The sequence below is a fragment of the Arvicanthis niloticus genome, chromosome 5 (assembly GCF_011762505.2).
Source record: "Arvicanthis niloticus isolate mArvNil1 chromosome 5, mArvNil1.pat.X, whole genome shotgun sequence".
NCBI classification, from domain to species: Eukaryota; Metazoa; Chordata; class Mammalia; order Rodentia; family Muridae; genus Arvicanthis; species Arvicanthis niloticus.
Window position 1 is genome coordinate 4,089,459 of NC_047662.1, and position 19,454 is coordinate 4,108,912.

General features: G+C 48.3%; 1 protein-coding gene across 5 annotated transcripts in view; it reads right to left on the bottom strand.

The window, feature by feature from the left end:
* Nucleotides 1–17,148, bottom strand: part of Acot7 (acyl-CoA thioesterase 7) — a 93,515-nt gene extending 76,367 nt beyond the window's left edge. For 2 of the 5 annotated variants that reach the window (XM_034503498.2, XM_076933653.1), the window contains exon 1: nucleotides 8,375–8,562. In XM_034503498.2, the coding sequence (XP_034359389.1) occupies nucleotides 8,375–8,550 (176 nt within the window). In that variant the 5' untranslated portion in view covers nucleotides 8,551–8,562. The other 3 variants (XM_034503499.2, XM_076933654.1, XM_076933655.1) reach the window with 3 other exon arrangements.
* Between the last annotated feature and the right edge of the window lie 2,306 nt (nucleotides 17,149–19,454).

The following is a 19,454-nucleotide window of genomic DNA, read 5'->3' on the forward strand; positions in this document are numbered from 1 at the left end:
TTATTTTGGCCATAGACCTGGGAATATGGGAACTATTGAAATATTGAAATATTGAAACTTTGGGGAACAATCGTGGTTCTTAGTTCTTTGTGGGATGTGGTCATTCTTTTTAATTTGGTTTGGCAATGATTATACAATGTCTTTCTCTCTACCTGCTTTCGGAGCATCAGTAAATGCTGGGGCAAGTTAACAGCGAGGAGAGAGTGTGGGTGAGTGAAGCAAGAGCGTGAGGAGGGAGCAGGGGGTGTGCAGAGAGTGAGACTGTGAGAGAGTGTGAGGAGAGAGTATAGAGAGTGTCCATGAGTGAGAGGAGAGTGCGTGTGGTATGTGTGAGGTGTGTTTTAAAAGTGTGTGTGAAAAGTGTATGTGAGAGGGGAACGCACAAAGGTGTGTAGGAGTGTGGGAGTTCAAGAAAAGAAAATTGCACAGGAGAATGCAGAGTGCGTGCAGCCTTAAGCTTCAAGCAAGTGAGCAGAGTGAGAGTGGGGGATGGGGAGGCAGAGACAGAGAAAGAAAGAACAACCTCAAGCCTTGAAAAACTGCCTGCCAACTTGCACCTGAAAAGTTGTCTGCGTGTGCATTTATTATGCGCACTCCAGACATCCCTGCTTCCGGTTCTCAGATCCCTGCTTCCCTGAGAACTCAGATCCTGTGTCAAAGCTGGATCCCAACACAGATGAAGACAAAGACAGCAGAATCCCCAGAGCCTGTGGGCTAGCCTTACGTACACAGTAGGGAATAAGAAACAGTCTCAGACAAGGTGGAAGGTGACCAAGAGGCTATACTCTGACACAACACAAGTATAACAAAGCATGCACACCCATGCACACACACACTCACACACACCCATGCACACACACGTACAAAAACATGCATACAAACGAACACACACCCACTCACATACACATACACATAACCACTCACACACCCATGCACACACCCACTCACACATACATGCACACACCTATTCACACACACACATGCATACCCACATGTACACACTGTCTCATACACACACAAACTACAACGAAGGCAGCAAAAGCATTGAAGAGGAAAAGAACAGCTGTAAACAGGGAAAGCAGGCCAAAGGATAAAATTGTCCCTTACCTACAAAATACACAAGTAACTGGGAAGAGACCTCAGGCCTAAATGTAAGAGCCCCAAGGAAAAAAATGTCCTCCTGACACTGGGCTTGGGCATAAAAAAGTAGGCAAATTAGACTCACAAAATGTAAATATTTTCTATATTTACAACAGTATCAACAGAATCTAACAACGGGGAACAAAAAGGGAGCACCGTGTAAACCGTACGCCCAATGGGAAGCCAGCATCCAAAACAGAGAGCCAATTTTTTGTTTACACAGGGCTTCTCTGCATAGGTCATGGCCTCTGCTCTCTAATGCCAGGATCAGTGGTTATAATACATCACCTTCTTAACTGGCAAAGATTTGTCCAGTCATCACGACACTTGTGAAATGAAGGCAGGAGGATCCAAGGTTCAAGATCATCTTTGGCTGCATAGAGAATTCAAAGCCAACATGGTCCTATCTTAAAAGGAAGGAAGGAAGGAAGGAAGGAAGGAAGGAAGGAAGGAAGGAAGGAAGGAAGGAAGGAAGGAAGGAAGGAAGGGCGAGCCAAGAATAAGTTGACAATCCTGCACAGGGAACACACACTGACCAACCATCACGCTGTGGGCACAGCAGCAGACTGTATGCCTGGTCTGCATAGGCCACTGCTGTTAGAAATAAGCAGTTAATTTAAAACTTGCTGAATAGAGTTTTACTTTTAAAAAATACAAAAGAGCACATACTAATAGAAAGACAAATCAAAAATACAAGAGCCTAACATGACAGTGCACACCTGCTGTCCAATCCCAGCTCTCTTGAGGCTGAGGCAGGAGAATGAAGAATTCCAAGCTACGTAAGTCAGAGACTAGCCTGAGATACATGAGATTGTTGTCTGAAGAGAGAGAAAAAAAGAAAAAGAGAGAGGAGAGCGAGAGAGAAGAAAAGAAAAAAGAGAAACAAACCCAGAGACACTGCACACCCCATTTGAATGTTAATAAGCCACCCTGGATTCAAAGGTGGCTGTGGCTGCCTGTGCTCTGGTCGCCCACACTGTAAGATCCATCCTGGACTTGCCAAATCTGGTTGCAGGATATTTGATCACAGTGTGAACCCCAAGGTTGTATTATTTAAGGGAAAAAAAAAAAAAAAACAGTTTCTAGTTATGGTGGGGCTCAGCCCTTAGCTCACATTTAGTCCTCTGGCTGGAACAGACACGCCCTTATCACACACCTTTAATCCCAAACAATGAAAACAAAGTTAGTTTGTAGAAGGAAGCACTCAAATTTGAAAGTGATGTCTAACTGAGTGGCAGACAAAGTGATGAATCAGAGATTAGACAGAATAGCATATGCATAACTCTCAGGAGGAGAGAAGAAGCAGCAACTTTAAGGGGCAGTGCAGAAAAGGAGGGAGGCAGTTTAACTGGGAGAGCTTTCCAGACAGCTTGAAGAGAGAACGTGCTAGGCACAGGGAAAGCAGAACGAGCCGGAGAATGAGCAGGAGCCAGAAGATTACAACAGAGTGATAGAGCTGGTTTGATGGTTTGAGATCAAGCAGAACAATTCAGGAAAGATAGAGTGAGAGCGAGGGATCAGATTGAATCAGTTAGTGTGGAGAGGACCTTGAGCCAGAAGAGCTGAGCTGAATCAGTCAGCCAGAGGTCAGAAAGAACAAGAAAGGGTGAGCTTATTCAGCAGGAAGTCTTAGAGACTCGGGCTTGAAGCTTCCAGGACTAAGCCTCTGAGAGAGACAACTACATCAGGAGAATAAAAGTTACTGTCAGAAAACCCTGGTGCTGCTTCCTTCCTGACACATCTTCCTACTCACAGTCTCTTGCTCTCCAGGCTGACACCAGGCTCCCAGAGTGTCTGCTGCCACTCGAGCAGTGTCCTCAGAGCTCAGGGAAGGAGGTAGGAGCAGGGGTCTGTCCTGAGGGTTTATTCCGCCTAGTGTTTCCAGCATCCCCTGAGCCCCAGTCACACCCTCCTGTAGGACATCCTTTCCTGCTACCATGTTTGCTGCAGAAGAAAGAACCGGGAGGCCTGTGTGGTAGAAGGCTATCTGATCCCTCTTCCTGGCCTCCTCCATCCATGTCTGTGGATAGAGAGAGGACAGCAAGACCACCGCATAAGTGAAACTGAAGACACTACCTGCACAGAGCATCAGGAAACAGCTCTCTTCTTAGAGATTGGCTCAGGCCTGGGAGACTCCAACATAACAAAGTCACCATCAACAGCACAGAAGGCTATGTGCGCCCTGTTCCTGTGTCCATCTGGCTGGAATGACGACAGTGACAACTACTCCTCTACCTCCGGAAAAAAAATAACTGTGCAATAAACCTTATAGATAAAAAAATTAAATTAAACAAATAAATTAGCATGCCAGGCATGGAGCACTTTTAAACCCAATATTCACAAGGCAGAGCAGGCCTGTGTGGTGGGTGGTCTGAACACAGTGAGACACTGTTTTCTGCCTCCACAGAAAACAGGAGCTGGAGGACCAGCTGGGTGACACAGCAGGACTACACCCCTGCCCCATCAAACAATAGACAACGAGAGTGTGCCGGAAGGTGCCGGGGCCTGTGCACTGTTTGGAGGCTGGATAAATGGAATACTTCTTTAAAAATTAGAAAGAGAACTAATTACCTTATTACCTGGCAAAGCATTCTGGGTGCACACCCAAAACAACTGGGACACACACACATGAGCTATCCCAATGGGCCACACTCACAGCCGCAGGACCTTCATAATCAACACATGCGCTCCACCGACGTGCCCATCACACAGACAGGAATGTGTGGTCTAGCCACATCAGGAACACTGCCCTACCTTTTAAAGAGTGAGGACACAGAGCAGTTGGGAGGGTCCTTGCCTGTCAGAACACTGTCCAGGAATGGAGTTGTGAGAATTCTGAGCACTGTGAGAACACTCTAAGAAATCAAGACAAGAATCTGTGACCTCAGTTTCTTCAAAACATAGACTTGTTCTTGGACTGTGTTTTCATGCGCCTCCTAGGTGTAGTGAATAATAGTTTACTTCATATTACTCATTATTGCTTGCTGTTGTTATTCAATTAAATGTTTAAACTGTCCTTTATTTGACTCCATGGGAAACCACGGTTTTGCCATGTGTGGCTTGTCTTTATGATTGTATACAGCCTGGACTCATGACAACCTTGAACGTCTGCAGTGCTGGGGAAAGCCAGCGACTGCATGAGACCTTAGTCGTCTTCACTTACCAATTCTGTTCTCCCAGGTCCCACAGCCTCTAAAGTGGTGACGCTTGCCCACAATACATGAGGCCCTGGGTTTGATTCCAAGCACTGCATACACCAGGCAGAGTGGCATATACCTCCAGCCCAGAGCTGGGAAGGGGCAGACAGGAAGGTCAGCCCTTCAGAGGCTGAGCAGGTGAAGGCACTGGACAGCAAGCCCAACAACTGAGGGATGGCTCAGTGAGTAAGAGCACGGGCTGCTCTTCCAGAGGACCCACATTCCATCCCCAGCACCCACATGGCAGCACGCCACAGTCAGTAACTCCAGGTCCAGGCAGTCAACGTCCTTTCCCAGCCTCCAAGGGCACTGCGTACACGTGGTGCACAAATATGCATGCAGGGAAAACACTCATACACATAAAACATGAACATATACATGCAGGGAAAACACTCATACACATAAAACATGAACATATACATGCAGGGAAAACACTCATACACATAAAATATGAAAATATACATGCAGGGAAAACACTCATACACATAAAACATGAACATATACATGCAGGGAAAACACTCATACACATAAAACATGAACATATACATGCAGGGAAAACACTCATACACATAAAACATGAACATATACATGCAGGGAAAACACTCATACACATAAAACATGAACATATACATGCAGGGAAAACACTCATACACATAAAACATGAACATATACATGCAGGGAAAACACTCATACACATAAAACATGAACATATACATGCAGGGAAAACACTCATACACATAAAACATGAACATATACATGCAGGGAAAACACTCATACACATAAAACATGAACATATACATGCAGGGAAAACACTCATACACATAAAACATGAACATATACATGCAGGGAAAACACTCATACACATAAAACATGAACATATACATGCAGGGAAAACACCCATACACATAAAACATGAACATATACATGCAGGGAAAACACCCATACACATAAAACATGAACATATACATGCAGGGAAAACACTCATACACATAAAACATGAACATATACATGCAGGGAAAACACCCATACACATAAAACATGAACATATACATGCAGGGAAAACACTCATACACATAAAACATGAAAATATACATGCAGGGAAAACACTCATACACATAAAACATGAACATATACATGCAGGGAAAACACACATAACCATAAAACATGAACATATACATGCAGGGAAAACACTCATACACATAAAACATGAACATATACATGCAGGGAAAACACTCATACACATAAAACATGAACATATACATGCAGGGAAAACACTCATACACATAAAACATGAACATATACATGCAGGGAAAACACTCATACACATAAAACATGAACATATACATGCAGGGAAAACACTCATACACATAAAACATGAACATATACATGCAGGGAAAACACTCATACACATAAAAAATGAAAATATACATGCAGGGAAAACACTCATACACATAAAACATGAACATATACATGCAGGGAAAACACTCATACACATAAAACATGAACATATACATGCAGGGAAAACACTCATACACATAAAACATGAACATATACATGCAGGGAAAACACTCATACACATAAAACATGAACATATACATGCAGGGAAAACACTCATACACATAAAACATGAACATATACATGCAGGGAAAACACTCATACACATAAAACATGAACATATACATGCAGGGAAAACACTCATACACATAAAACATGAACATATACATGCAGGGAAAACACTCATACACATAAAATATGAACATATACATGCAGGGAAAACACTCATACACATAAAACATGAAAACAAAGTTCAAGGTAGGCTGGGCTACATGAGACTATCACATACACACACAGAGACACACACAGACACACACACAAACAAAAGGAAATCCTGACATGCAACCACACAAATGGGTGAGGAACTAAGGCATGCACCATTACAAGGCCCTGTACAACTGCCTGAAGCCTCAGAGCAGTCAGACTCAGAGCTTCTTCATCTACTACAGAAGATGTGCTGCCAGAGACTGGGAGACTGAGGGGCCGACTGACAGGCCAGCCTGCAGTTTCCTTCTGGAGACATGCGCGATGAATGTAACTAAGCAGCACTGAACCCCACACTCGGAAACAGTTAAGTTCATAAATGTGATGGAACCTGTTACTTAACAGACTGGGGGAGCTGGAAAAATATCTGAGAAGGGAAATTGCACCTTGAATGTATAAAGAACGTTTATGAGCTCAACTAATAAAAGACAAGCCTGTCAGAAAGCAGGCCAAGGTCAGTGTGATCTCTAACCCAGCACTCAGGAAGTGGAGGCAGAAAGGTGAGGAATTCAAGGTCAGCCTCCATTCCACATAAGGGTATAAGGGGCTAGACTGTGACACATGTGCCATCTCAAGAAAACCAAGAAACAGCCGATCTCAGCACTCAGGACGCACAGCAGAAGGAGATCTGTGATTCCAAGGCCAGCCTGGTCTACATAGCTAATTCCAGAATAGCCTGAGCTATATTGTGAGGTCTCTTAAAGAGTGGGGTTGGGGGATAGGGTGGTAAAGAGCTGGCTCATTGGTTAAAATGCTTGCCGCTCTACCTGAAGGACCCAAGTTCAGTTCCCAGCACCCACGTGGCAGCTCACACCCTCCTGTAACTTCAGTTCCAAAAGACTCTGGCCTCTGAGGGCACCTACACACAAGACACATATACCCATATAAATACATACATTAAAAGATAATAATCTATAAAAGGAAAAAGAAGCTGGGTGTGGTGGCTCAGGCCTTTAATCTCAGCACTCCAGAGGCAAAAAAAAAGCAAGCTCCAGGGCTGTTACACACAGAGAGAAACCTGTCTTGAAAAAGAAAGAAATAAAAAGTAAACAGACAAGAGACATGAACAGACAACTCTTCAAAGGCACCTCAGCGCTCAACAGCACATGAAAACATGTTCGACCTCAGATCATCAAGGGACGGCCAATCAGAACCACCATGTGGCAAGACCTCACACCCACTAACAAGTAAGTGCTGGCCAGGATGTGGAGACAGTAAACCTCCTACATGCAGCCAGGCCCTATGGAAGCCACACTGTGTCCCTCCAAGGTGGCCCTGGAACTGCCAGGTGATTCTGACTCTACTCCCCAGCAAGCTGCTTCCACTCACAGCAGCTGCAAGCATCAGATAACTCTTTCTGCATCCTGGTACTTGGGAGGCAGGTGCCAAAGGAGTCTGAGGAAAGCCTGGGAGACACAGCGAGGCGATACAGTTTTGTTTTGTTTAAATGAAGGACACAACTGGCATCAGTCAAACTGATCTATCGCTGCCAATGGGAAGCTCACAAATGCTAACCTTAGGGTCAAGAGTTTTTAAAGGAATTTCATAAATGACCAAATCATTGGTCATGTCAAGCCAATATAAGGTCCTCCACCCCCAGAACAGCATGCAGTGGGCTGTAGCCAAAAGTTCAAACCCTTCAATCCTGCATGCAGTCTTTCACGGACAGCCCCTAGTCACCTCATGAACACCAGAAAAAACTGGGGAAACAAAGCCCCTGCCATCACTTACAAAACAAAGGCAACTAATGGTGAAACAGCTCATCATTGTGAACTTCAACGGAAAACATGCATACATGTAAATTACATTCCAAAGAGTTTCTGCAAATCTCAGGGGAAATAAAAGCCCATTGACCCGGGACTAAACAGGGCCTGCACAGAAGCTGATGGGCCTCTCTGGCCACCTGGAAGAGAAGTCTGGAGGCCAGCACAGTAGCTGGCTCACAGGAATGGTAATCTCCAACCACACCCAAAGGAACTCATGACTAGGAAGGGCCTAGCTTCCAAGCCTGGAGCTGCCAAGCCTGGAGCCCAGGAGCCTCCACTGATCCCCAAAAGAAGAGCATGACAGGTCTCAACTGATGACCATCTAAGACGAGAGGCACCTCACCCAAGGCCAGCCCCTACTGACCATCCTCACGACTCCTTGTTTTGCTGCCTGAGCCCCAGGAGCTGGCTAGGGGGATGAGTCCCTAGAGAGCAGAATGTCAATCATCCTACCTTCCCACAGCGATGCAATGTTCAGGCTTTTGGTGATCTGCTCTGGTTCTGACAGCCCTCATCGAAGCCCAGCATGATTTCTTGAACCCCAAACACTCCTGGCCAGTCGTCAGGCTCCAGGAGGCTACCTGCCTCCCCACCTCCCAAAAGCGTAGAGTCCTAACAAGCAGCTTCATCCTAGGAGTGGGACAAACCGTTTATCATCCCTCATAGCAGGCTTAGCTCCTGTGTCCAGCCAGCATCCAGGTTAGTGGAAGGGCCTCCTCAAGGGAATCCAGCTGGGTTCCTCTTTCCACCACTAGTGAGTAAGCAAATGCCAGCAGGCAAGCTGGTGGGTCTGTTCCCGGAGCCCAGTGATGCAATCTCATGAGAAGGTATGCAGTCACTCAGCCTTTTCTCAGGGAGGAATGTTGGAGGAGGGACAGAGCCCCCAACCCTCTGCAGGGCTAACAGATCCTCCTCTCAGAGCCCCCATCTCCAGGAACTTCAAGCCAAGTTCCACCCTGCTTGGCTTATTACAAGTCAAGGCATGGTTCCACCTCAGCCGAAAGCTCCTGAGCTAGGCTGGCTGGGCTGCCAAGTGGGGCAGAGGTCCTGGCTAGGCATGAAGGTAGCAGGAAGTCGGAAGATGAGAAAGTGCAGCACTGGGGGGGACTACGGAGGAAAACAGCACCACCCTAACTCTGTCTGAAGGGGGAAGCACCAGAGCTGGAAGCACTCTCAGTTGTGAAAAGAAACAAAGGCTTAGTTAGCTGAGTCCCCTGTCCCTACCCTGTAAGCTCTTAAACAGCATGTCAATTCAGCAGCCTCCAGACCTCCTCTGGCTTCCTCTGTTCCCAGCACTCCCCCACGCCTGGTCTTCTTGCAGCAAGTCACAGACAGCACAGCTTGGCATCCACAAACACCTCAGCATTCGCTCTAAAAGACCAAGCACAGTAGCACCATGGTGACATTTGTCCTCCCATTTACTAGGGAACTTAGGAAGTAGAGGCAAGAGTCTCACTTGAGCCCAGAATTTCAGGATAGCCTGGGCAATACAGTTGTGATGGTTTGTATATTCTCAGCCCAGGGAGTGGCACTATTAGAAGGTGTGGCCTTGTTGGAGTAGGTGTGGCACTGTGGGTGTGGGCTTTAAGACCCTCCTCCTAGCTGCCTGGAAGCCAGTCTTTTCCTAGTGGCCTTCAGATGAAGATGTAGAACTCTCAGCTCTGCCTCCACCATGTCTGCCTGGACACTGCCATGTTCTCACCTTGATGATAATGGACTGAACCTCTGAACCTGTAAGCCAGGCCCAACTAAATGTTCTTTATAAGAGTTGCCTTGGTCATGGTGTCTGTTCACAGCAGTTAAACCCTAAGACAACAGTGAAGCCTCACGCACAGTTTTGTTTTGTTTTAAGGTTTATTTATTTATTTAATGTATGTGAGTACACTGTCACCCTCTTCAGATACACCAGAAGAGGACATCAGGTCCCATTACAGATGATTGTGAGCCACCATGTGGTTGCTAGGAATTGATCTGAGGTCCTTTAGAAGAGCAGTCAGTGTTCTTAACCACTGAGCCGTCTCTCCAGCACCTTCCTTTTGTTTATTTAATTATTTTTTTTATTTTTTTTTTTGGGGGGGGGGCTTTTCGAGACAGGGTTTCTCTGTGTAGCCCTGGCTATCCTGGAACTCACTCTGCAGACCAGGATGGCCTCAAACTCAGAAATCCGCCTGCCTCTGCCTCCCAAGTGCTGGGATTAAAGGTGTTCACCACCACTGCCCCAGCTTCTTTTGTTTTTTAAAGACAGGGTCTTACTATGTCATCCTTGCTGCTCACCAGAAACTCACTATGTAAGCCAAGCTGGCCCCAAACCCACAGAGATTCCCCAGGCTTCCTATGCCTTCCAAGTACAGGGATCAGAGCCATGCACTACCAGGCCTGGCTTCCCATTTTTAAGTAAGCAAACACATACATACATACATACATACATACATACATACATCTAGAACATATAATAAAAATCCCTCAGCCTCATCAAACATCAAGAGAACACTCCCCTGCCGGAGAGTACATCCCAACGCCTGTGAAATCTGCATCTGTAAACTGCATTCACAACTCCAGAATCCCAAATGTTACAACATTGGCTGAAGAGATAAACCAGCTGGGATGTGCAGAGAATGGGAGTCCCGGGCCACCCATCTGAGGTTCACAGGCACTGTGCTAAGTACAACACCCTCCCCAGGCAACCACAGAACAAGCCACATGAGAGAGAGAGAGCCACTGAGTCGCTTGCCAGGTACCAGTGCTGGAAGAAGGAAATAACTGCCTGCCACCATTAGATCTAATGAAGATAATCTATGTGACAGTCAGATGGCTGCTACACAGACACACATCTATCAAAATGCAATGAACTACGCACACCTCTAATATCAAGATTTGGGACATGAAATCAGGAGGATCAGAAGTTCGAGGCCACCCTCCACCACATGCCAAATATGAAACTAGCCTGGGCTATGTGAAACTCTGCCTCAAAACAAAAGAAAACAAACAAATGTCAGTGAAATGTACATGAAAGCAGATGCATTTCATGGAGGATGGTTGTGTGGAGTGTGTGTTACATTCATAGAGAATGGTTGTGTGGAGTGTGAGAGAGAGTGTGTGTGTGTGTGTGTGTGTGTTACATCCAGAAGTCAACAAGGCTTTTACAAAGGCAAGCTTGAGCTAGGGCTGTCGCTGGGGAAGCACCAGCTGCCATGTACAAGGCTCTGAGCTTGACCCCAGCAGAAAGACAAATATTGGATAAATATTTTAAGTAAATACTTTTGAACAGCAAAGGACAATGTAATAACAACCAAGAGGGCTGGAGAGAGAGTTCATTATTAGAAGACTCTTGCAAAGGACCCGGGTTTAGTTCCCAGCACCCACACGGCAGCTCACTACCATCCAGAACTCCTGTCCCAGAGACTCTGATGGTGCCTTCCGGTCTCCACAGGCACTGTACACACATGGTACACAAACACACATGCAGGTAAAAACACCTATGCACACAGAATAAAAATAAGTCTCTTTTTGTGTGTGAAAATATATAAAGAAATGATAACCAGCAAGCTGTGACTCAGAGACTGAGTGTTCACCTAGCATACATGTGAGACCCTGGGTTTAGGCCCTAGGTCAGAGTAGAACAAGTCTTTTCCTCCTATATATTTATTTACAAAGAAGAGGAGGGTTTACCATGCGTGTATGTCACAGGTTAGTGGAAGTAAGGAGACCATTCACAAGAGTTGGTTTTGCCTTCCACTCTGTGAATTTCTAAGGACCAAACTCATAGCAAGGAAGCGTCTTCACTGCTGAGCCATCTACTGGTCTTACTAACATTTATTACCTTTCTTAACATTAATCATCAGATCTTTTAAAAATAAAGAGAGAAAGTCTCCTCACATAGTCCAGTTGGCCTTCCGCCTCTGCCTGCCACATGCTGGAAAGAGAGGTGCACATCACTCCACACTAAGTTTGTTTCAAATTTATTTTATGATTTGTTATTATGTATGTATATATGTATGTATGTGTGTGGGCGGGAGGGGGTGCATGTGAGGACAGATGTCTGAGTTGGCCACAGGCATTGGCTCTTTTCAAGGTAGAATTACAGATGGTGTCATCCTCCATCGAAGGAATGGCTGTGTCTATGAGATTAAAGGCTGCCCTGCCCAGATTTCAAGGAACTACCCATAAATACTTTAAAAATCTGCCTGCATTCTGTTGACTTCTGAAATGTTACTGTAGGCACTGAAGTTTGTAGTGGCAGCCAGCCAGCCTCCCTGCAGCTATTCAGGCACAGGTCCTTGGTGGGGGAAGACTCCACAACAACTCCCTTCCCAGGAACCTCCAGGACTGAAAAACAGTACCCCAGATGGGCGGTCAGGTCAGCCCTGACATCCAACCCTTCACACCCTCTTGTGTCCTTCAGGAAAAGGCTGGAGAAATGGCTCATCGGTTAAGAATACTGGCTGTTCTTCCAGAACACCTGAGTTTGTGTCCCAGCAGCCATACGGCAATTCACAACTATCTAAAATTCCAGATTGGTCCAGAGGACCCAATGCTCTCTTCAGACACTAGGCACACACATGGCAGGAGACATATATGCAAGCAAAACAACCATACTCATAAAAATCAGTAAATCAATTTTTAAAAAAAGACACCTTCTGGCTCGCATGATACCAGGGACCTGGCTAGCTTCAGGGTGAAGTCCAGAGTGACACTGGGCTCGGTAACAGGCTGTAAAATAAGACAGTGGCAGACTCAGGCATCCGCTACAGGCTCACTGGGCTACAAAGAGTGCATCTTCAACAGGATCCATACATCTTCCCAGGAATAGAGCCACACTACACTTTATGGAATGTTCTAGAACAGATCCTGTGTTATTGTTAATTCCACTTTCCAGCCAAAGACCAAGCTGAAAGGGGAGAAAAGTCACATCCACTGAACTAACACTGCTGGAGTTTGCAGACTGCAGGCAGTGCTGAAGGCATTCACCATCCTCGAATCCACTCCTAGCAAAGTGCTTAGCAGACCAGCATCTGAGAGAGCAGGAAGATGTCACAGAGTCTACAGATGTCACACCCTCAGCCCCAATAGGTTCCACAGCCATGAAATCCCAGAGCTCAGTCATCATGAGGCTGGGGCAGGATGCCAAGGGCAAGGCTGGCATGGGCTACTAAGTGGAACTCTGCCTCAAAAAAGGGCAAAATAGATAAATAAAACGGGGTTAAAGGGAAGGGTTAGCAATTAAGAGAGCGTGTGGCTTTCCAGAGTTTTGTTCCAGCACCTACACGGCTCCCTCTCTCTCCCTCCCTCCCCCGACCCTCCAAGTAAAAATCAGGGCTGGTGGGATGATTCCGCAGATGAAGGCACTGCCAAATCTGAAAAATTGGGTTCAATCCCCAGAACCTATTCCCACAAGCTGTCCTCGTCATGACCTCTACATTTGTGTCATGGCACACTCACAGGAACACACACACACACACACACACACACACACACGTGCCTGTACCATCTTGCACCAAGGCCCCCTACACCAGCACATTGCTTGGAGGTTGACTATTTGCACTGGATCAAAGGATAGATGACAATTATTCAGTGGCCTGTGGGACTCAAAGGGTTCCTTTTGTAAGCTCGTTTATACAAGCAAGAAATGGGACAAAGGTATCAGTCCACACAGTGACCCTAAGATAGGCACCATCCTATCTCTAATTTACAGATAAGAAAAGTAGGGTCAAGTGAGATTATGCTGTGAGGTTAAGGGAGTGACCTAAGTCACACAGACACCTGCAAGAGACAGACCTAGAAATAAAGCCATGCTGTTACCTTTTAAGCTGGTGGCCCACTTTCCACATAAAGAACGCCCATTGACTCAGTGCTAGCCATCCTGCTGGGTCAGCTCAGGTTACTCTTTTTTTTTTTTTTTTTAACTTATTTATTTGAATTTTTCTTGAGAAAGTTTCTCTGTGTAGCTCTGGCTATGCTAGAACTCTGTAGACCAGGCTGGCCATTAACTCAAAAATCTGCCTGCCTCTATCCCCTGAGTGCTGGAATTAAAGGCCTGCACTATCATTCCTTGTTCAACTAACTCTTATTCAATACTCAGACCCAGAGAGAACAGGGACACAGGAATTTAAGCAATGGGCTTCCAGGTCACTCAGTTACCAAGGGCAGAGGCCACATTTACTCTTATCTTTGCAAGGGGCGTGTATGTTTGTGTGTAGGTAGGTGTATAGTGCCATGGTGTAAGAAGTATACAGGTCAGAGAACTACCTCAGACGACAGTCCTCACACTGCGCCTGGATTGAGACAGGGTGCTTGCTGTTCACTGTAGCATCCATCATCCTAGCTGGCCCGTGAGCTCCTCTGGTCTCCACTCCACACCTCGCTGCAGGAGCACTGAAGTTACGGCACTCACTACCCTGTCTCACTTTACACAGGGCTCAACTCAGGGGCTTCGCGGCAAGCACTGCAGCCCCTGAGACGTCTCCCCAGCCCAACACCCAACTTTAAAGCTCCCTTCCTTCAAGCTTTGGAACTGAAAACAGATGATCTCTCTAACAGTCTGGGATGACAGGTGTACCATCCTGCCTGACACTGTGTCTCTCCTAAGAGAAGGACCAAACTTTCCACTGTTCAATGTCCTTCCAGGGCTGAGCTCCTTGGAGGTATCTGGTGAAGTCCTGTTAAATTCATGGCTTAGATGCTCCAGGCCAGGAGTCTTGTCTTTCATGGTGCTGCCTCAAATGTCCTTAAAGGGCTCCCCACCTAGCTAGGTCTACTCTCCAGTGTCCTGGCGTTCCAGCCAAGCCCACATGACCACAGTCTACTTCACAGCTCCTCCTCCTTTGGCAGTCATGCCCTGAAACATCTCAGCCAGGACTCCTGTTCATGCACCTTAGGGAAAATGTACAGTTGTGACTCTGACAGCCCTGTAGAGTACAATAAGAAAAGCCACACACAAGACTTGTAAACATATCAAAGTACCCAAAGCTACATAAAAACCCATTAGCTATTAGAAGCTAGTGGGGAAAAAATGGTCAGTCACCAACCATACTGATGAGGTCAGCTAAGAAAGAGCCCAGGAGATTTAATCAGTATGACCAGACCTAAGCAGGAGCTAACTCTGGGGCTCCTGGGCTTTATTGAGTTTCTCAAATCCCTCCTCCACACAGCAGGGGGAGGAAGGACCTACCAGCCATCCTCCCAGAAAGGTGAGGCCCAAGACCCCCACACCAATAAACAGCATGTCTCAAAGACCCTCTTTATCTCCACATTATCAGTAACAGGCACTCTGCCCTCACAGAGCTCAGGTCAAGTGGCCAGGGCAGCCACACTGCCAATAAGGAAGCGAGGGGAGAGGGGCTCCCTAAACATATACCCTTCTCTAGGAAGCCAGAAGCTGACCTTTAAGTCGGGAAATGGCCTCTGCCAGGCCAGAAGGTAAGGCTGACAGCAAAGAGCTCCAGTTATCCAACAGCAACACCCACAGGGCAGGAGCCTGCCTCTGCTGGGAAGGCTGAGACACAAGGTCAGTGTGATGCCCAACCTCCAAACTATGTGTTTGCTCGCCCTGTGATACCCACTCTCAAAAATCTCACTCTTGTCAGTGTGTCAGACAGGGCAGACAACCTGCAAGCACCATCCAGCATCCCCACCCCTCATTCCTGCCCCTTACTGATCTGGTGTATAAACGCCAGCTTGCCTATGCTTCTACTTCTGTGAATGAAACCGCAGGGTAACCTTGAGGCTGCCCTCCCCGCCTTCTCGAGGAAATGAGCTTGCTCACCCGCTCCAGCTTCCTCTGGGGACCCACATCTAAGCAGCACCCCCAACGGAACAAATGAACAAGGAACTGGGGAGAATGCTTAGATGAGAACAATCCTTCACCCCTATTGTGTGAGATGACCCACTCACTCCCTTTCCTAGGCAATAAACCGTTTGAATGGATGAGTTCTTCCTTCTAACACCTGCTCTCCTTACAACTGAGGCGGGGCTCTGAAGGAATAGTGGGTCTGGGGTCTGCTGTCACAGAGGCACCCACCCATGTGTGCTCGCACTGCCTTGGGTATGTTCCCCACCACCCTCTGGAGCCTAAGTTAGTTACCCTTTCCGAAGCCCACAGGAGGTAGGGCTCGGACTATAAGGCGCCGAGCCTGGGGTGGGGCAAGTCCTATAGGACCCACAAGAGGACGGCGGATAGACCCTTTGCCAGTTGCCCGGTTCCAGTGTCCCTGCCCGGATCCCTACATCGAATGTCCTCAGAACTGCAGCCGCCGCCCTTGGGATGCAGCCAGAGGCCGGTGGGAGGAGTCGGCAAGGCGGCCGGGTTCTGCAGCATGGCGGGGAGCATCCCTGAGGAGGGCACCAGGAGGGGGGCTCCAGGGTGGGGTCCGGGAGAAGGATCCAGGGCGGGGTCCGGGGAGAGAGTCCTGGGCCCGAGTCCAGTGAAGGGGTCCAGGGTGGGTTCCAGGGCCCGGATCTCAGGAGCGTGGAGCCGGGCAGGGCCGCTCAGGATGAAGGCAGCATCCTGGTGAGCCTAAGTGCTTAGCATCGCCTCAGCGGGCTCGGGCGCGAGCGAGCGAGAAAGGGTCGGCTTGGCCCGCAGGCCTCCGTCTTACCGGCAGATCTGGATGGCGGCCGGCGTGTCTGTGGTGGGGCCCGACATCTTGGCGGCGACGGTGGGCGGCGGCGGCTGGATCTGAGAACAGGTGTCCAGCAGGCCCGGCGCCGAATGAATGAGCCTGGGAGGCGCCATAGAGGAGGAGGGAAGAGGCGGGGCCATAGCGCCCGAGAGGCGGGGCCTGCGCAGAGGCGGCGAATCACGGGCGGCCGCCCCTCGGGGGCCCCGCCCTCGCGCAGGCCCCGCCCCGCCCCCCTGCCCAGAGGCCTCCACGGCCGCTGGCGCTCGCAGAGGCGGCGAGCTCTGTCGGCGGCGGGGGCGGCGGTGGGACTCCGCTTCCAGAAGGTTCGGTGGCAGTTGGGTGGCGCGCGCGCGCGCACCGCACGCGCCGGCGCGGAGCAGGCGAGCGGCCCGCGGCGGACACCACGCAGGCTGGAGGCCGAGTCGTGGAGCGTCCCCGGGGTGGCGTGCGTGCGTGGCTTCGGCGGCGGCGGTGGCCGGGAGTCTACGGGGCGTTCCCGTGCGCCCGCGCGGCGATTCGCTACCGGCCGGGGCCGGCCACCCGATGAGGTCACCGGGGGAGGCCCGACCGGGACGGGCACGGTGCCCACGAGCGGCGCGCCGACCCCTACGCCCGGCCTTGACCTCACCCGGGCCTACAGCGCGCGGTGTCGGGAGTGCAGACGCCCAGGGCTGTCGACCCTTTACCCCGATGGCTGCAGACGGGGAGCCCCGTCGACCCCTGACCCCTGTTGGCCTCAGACCCCCTCAGCCAACATTGACCCGCTAATCTCCAAAGAGACACCCCGGGAGCCCCAAGCACAAGCTGGGTGCACCTGCTGCCCAAGCTGCTGCAGTTTTCTGTTTTGCCTAGAAATCAAGTCCAAGTTGCAGGCCACAGAAGCCACCAAAGAAGGGAAATGTTGTCACCCATATCTACTGTCGTTGCAGAGCTTTTGCACCCATATCTAGAGTACTGCATAGAGCTTCTGCCCCCTCCCCCCACGCGGTATCCAAGAAAATTAACCCCACCCATTAACAGAACTTGGACCCATTAACTCTAAAGTCTAAAGCGTCACCCCTGCAACACCACTTTCCAGCAGGAGATGAGCTTGGTGGGTGATACAGGCCTTGCCTAGCACATGCCACACACACCAGCTTTCACAATTATTATTCAAAGAATGCAGTTTTTAGGACCGGGACTAGGGTGGTAGAGGCTTCCACCCTGTGTTCTCTCAGCATTTCAGTATGAATTGAGCAAGCCCTCCAGAGTTTATGACCTGTTTAAATATCACCACCTCCCCCTTACAGCAGCTGATCTCAGCCTGTGGGTCAGAAACCCCTTTGGGGCTCAAACCTCCTAAGGCCATAGGAAAAAACATATTTACATTATGATTCATAACACTAGCAAAGTTGAAGTTATGAAGTAGCAACGAAAATAGTCACGGTTGAGGGTCACCACACGACATGAGGAATTATATTTAAGGGTCACCGTGTTAAGGAAGGTTGAGAGACACAGCTTCACAAGGTCTAGATCTAAGAGGAAGCTGTAGGTAGGCAAAGAGCTTTCCTTAATTTGCTAACGGTCTGAAAACAACCGCCAAACCACCTCTGTGAGCCTTAAGTGACCTGTGAACGCCCAGGGTCAGGACATTACACTAGGATAGTGTTTGTGATAACACAGTACAATATTCTATTTTCTGGCTGCAGAGACGGCTCGGCAGTACCTGCTGTTTGTGTAGAGGACCTACATTCTGTTCCCAGCACAGAGTGATTCACAGCTGTCTGTAAGTCTAGAGTCAAGGGTCCAATGCCTGCCTCTCCTGATCTTTGGGGGCTTCTGCACACACAGGTTGCATCACAAAAAAAAAAAGTTTTTAGAAATGTTAATACATTAGAATTTTGTTACATGCAATTATGTAGTACAAAATAACAGTGCACAATGTCACTTACAGAAGCAATGTCATTTAGAACTAGGATTGCTGGGAAAGAACAGGCTATAAAGAGGTCTGAGAGACATCTCTGAGGTGATGGTGGTGGTCCGTGATTTCCTAGGATGTATTTGTCAAGGCTCTATAACGTAACAGAACTCTTGAAATGAATCTCTCTGTATATAGAAAAAAGATTTATTGGAGAAGTTCATAGGCTATGATCCAGCTAATCCAACAGTGGCTGCCTATGGACAGAAAATCTAGTAGTTATTCTCCACAAGGCTGGATGTCTCAACTGGGCTTCGGTGTATGTCTGACACACACAGTACACGTAAAGTAATCATTTGTAAGGGGGTTCGTTGTAGCCGACAACCCAGCTGCCGTGATGTGATCCATCAGTGGGCAGCTGCACGTGGACAAGCAGAGAACTCCGTAACTGCTCAGTCCCTGGGTGCCTCAGCAGTCCCAACTCAAAGCTGCCAGTCTTCAGTCCACACTGGAAGGTTGAGAAGACTGGCGCCTGATGTGGCTGGAAGGTGGCAGCAGCAGCAGCTGATGCCGTCCTCCCTCAGGAAGAAGTGAAGACAGAGTCAGGCAGGCAGCACTGATTTTTTTCCCCCCTTGGACTATCCAGGCTGCTTGTTGGAATGCCCGAAACTCACAGGGGTGTCTCCTGAGTTGGTTCTGAATCCTATCAAGCTGATAATTAAGATCAACACATGTTTAACTACGTTAAAGAGAGGGCTTGTGTGTGTGCTCACGCATGTACACGTGCACAGGTGGGACTCAAACCCACCATGTCAAGTGTCAAACAAGCCCTCTACCACCAGTCTATACTTACAGGAAATAAACAGATCATTGTAGGCTAAAGACTTGCTCCTTGTATATGTTTGAACTCATAACTTTTCTGCCACAGAAACAGCCAAGAAAACACGTTGTTCCCTAGGAATGGCCAATGTGGCAATACGGCCTGTCCATGTGACCCACTCCTGATCTGAGTGACAGG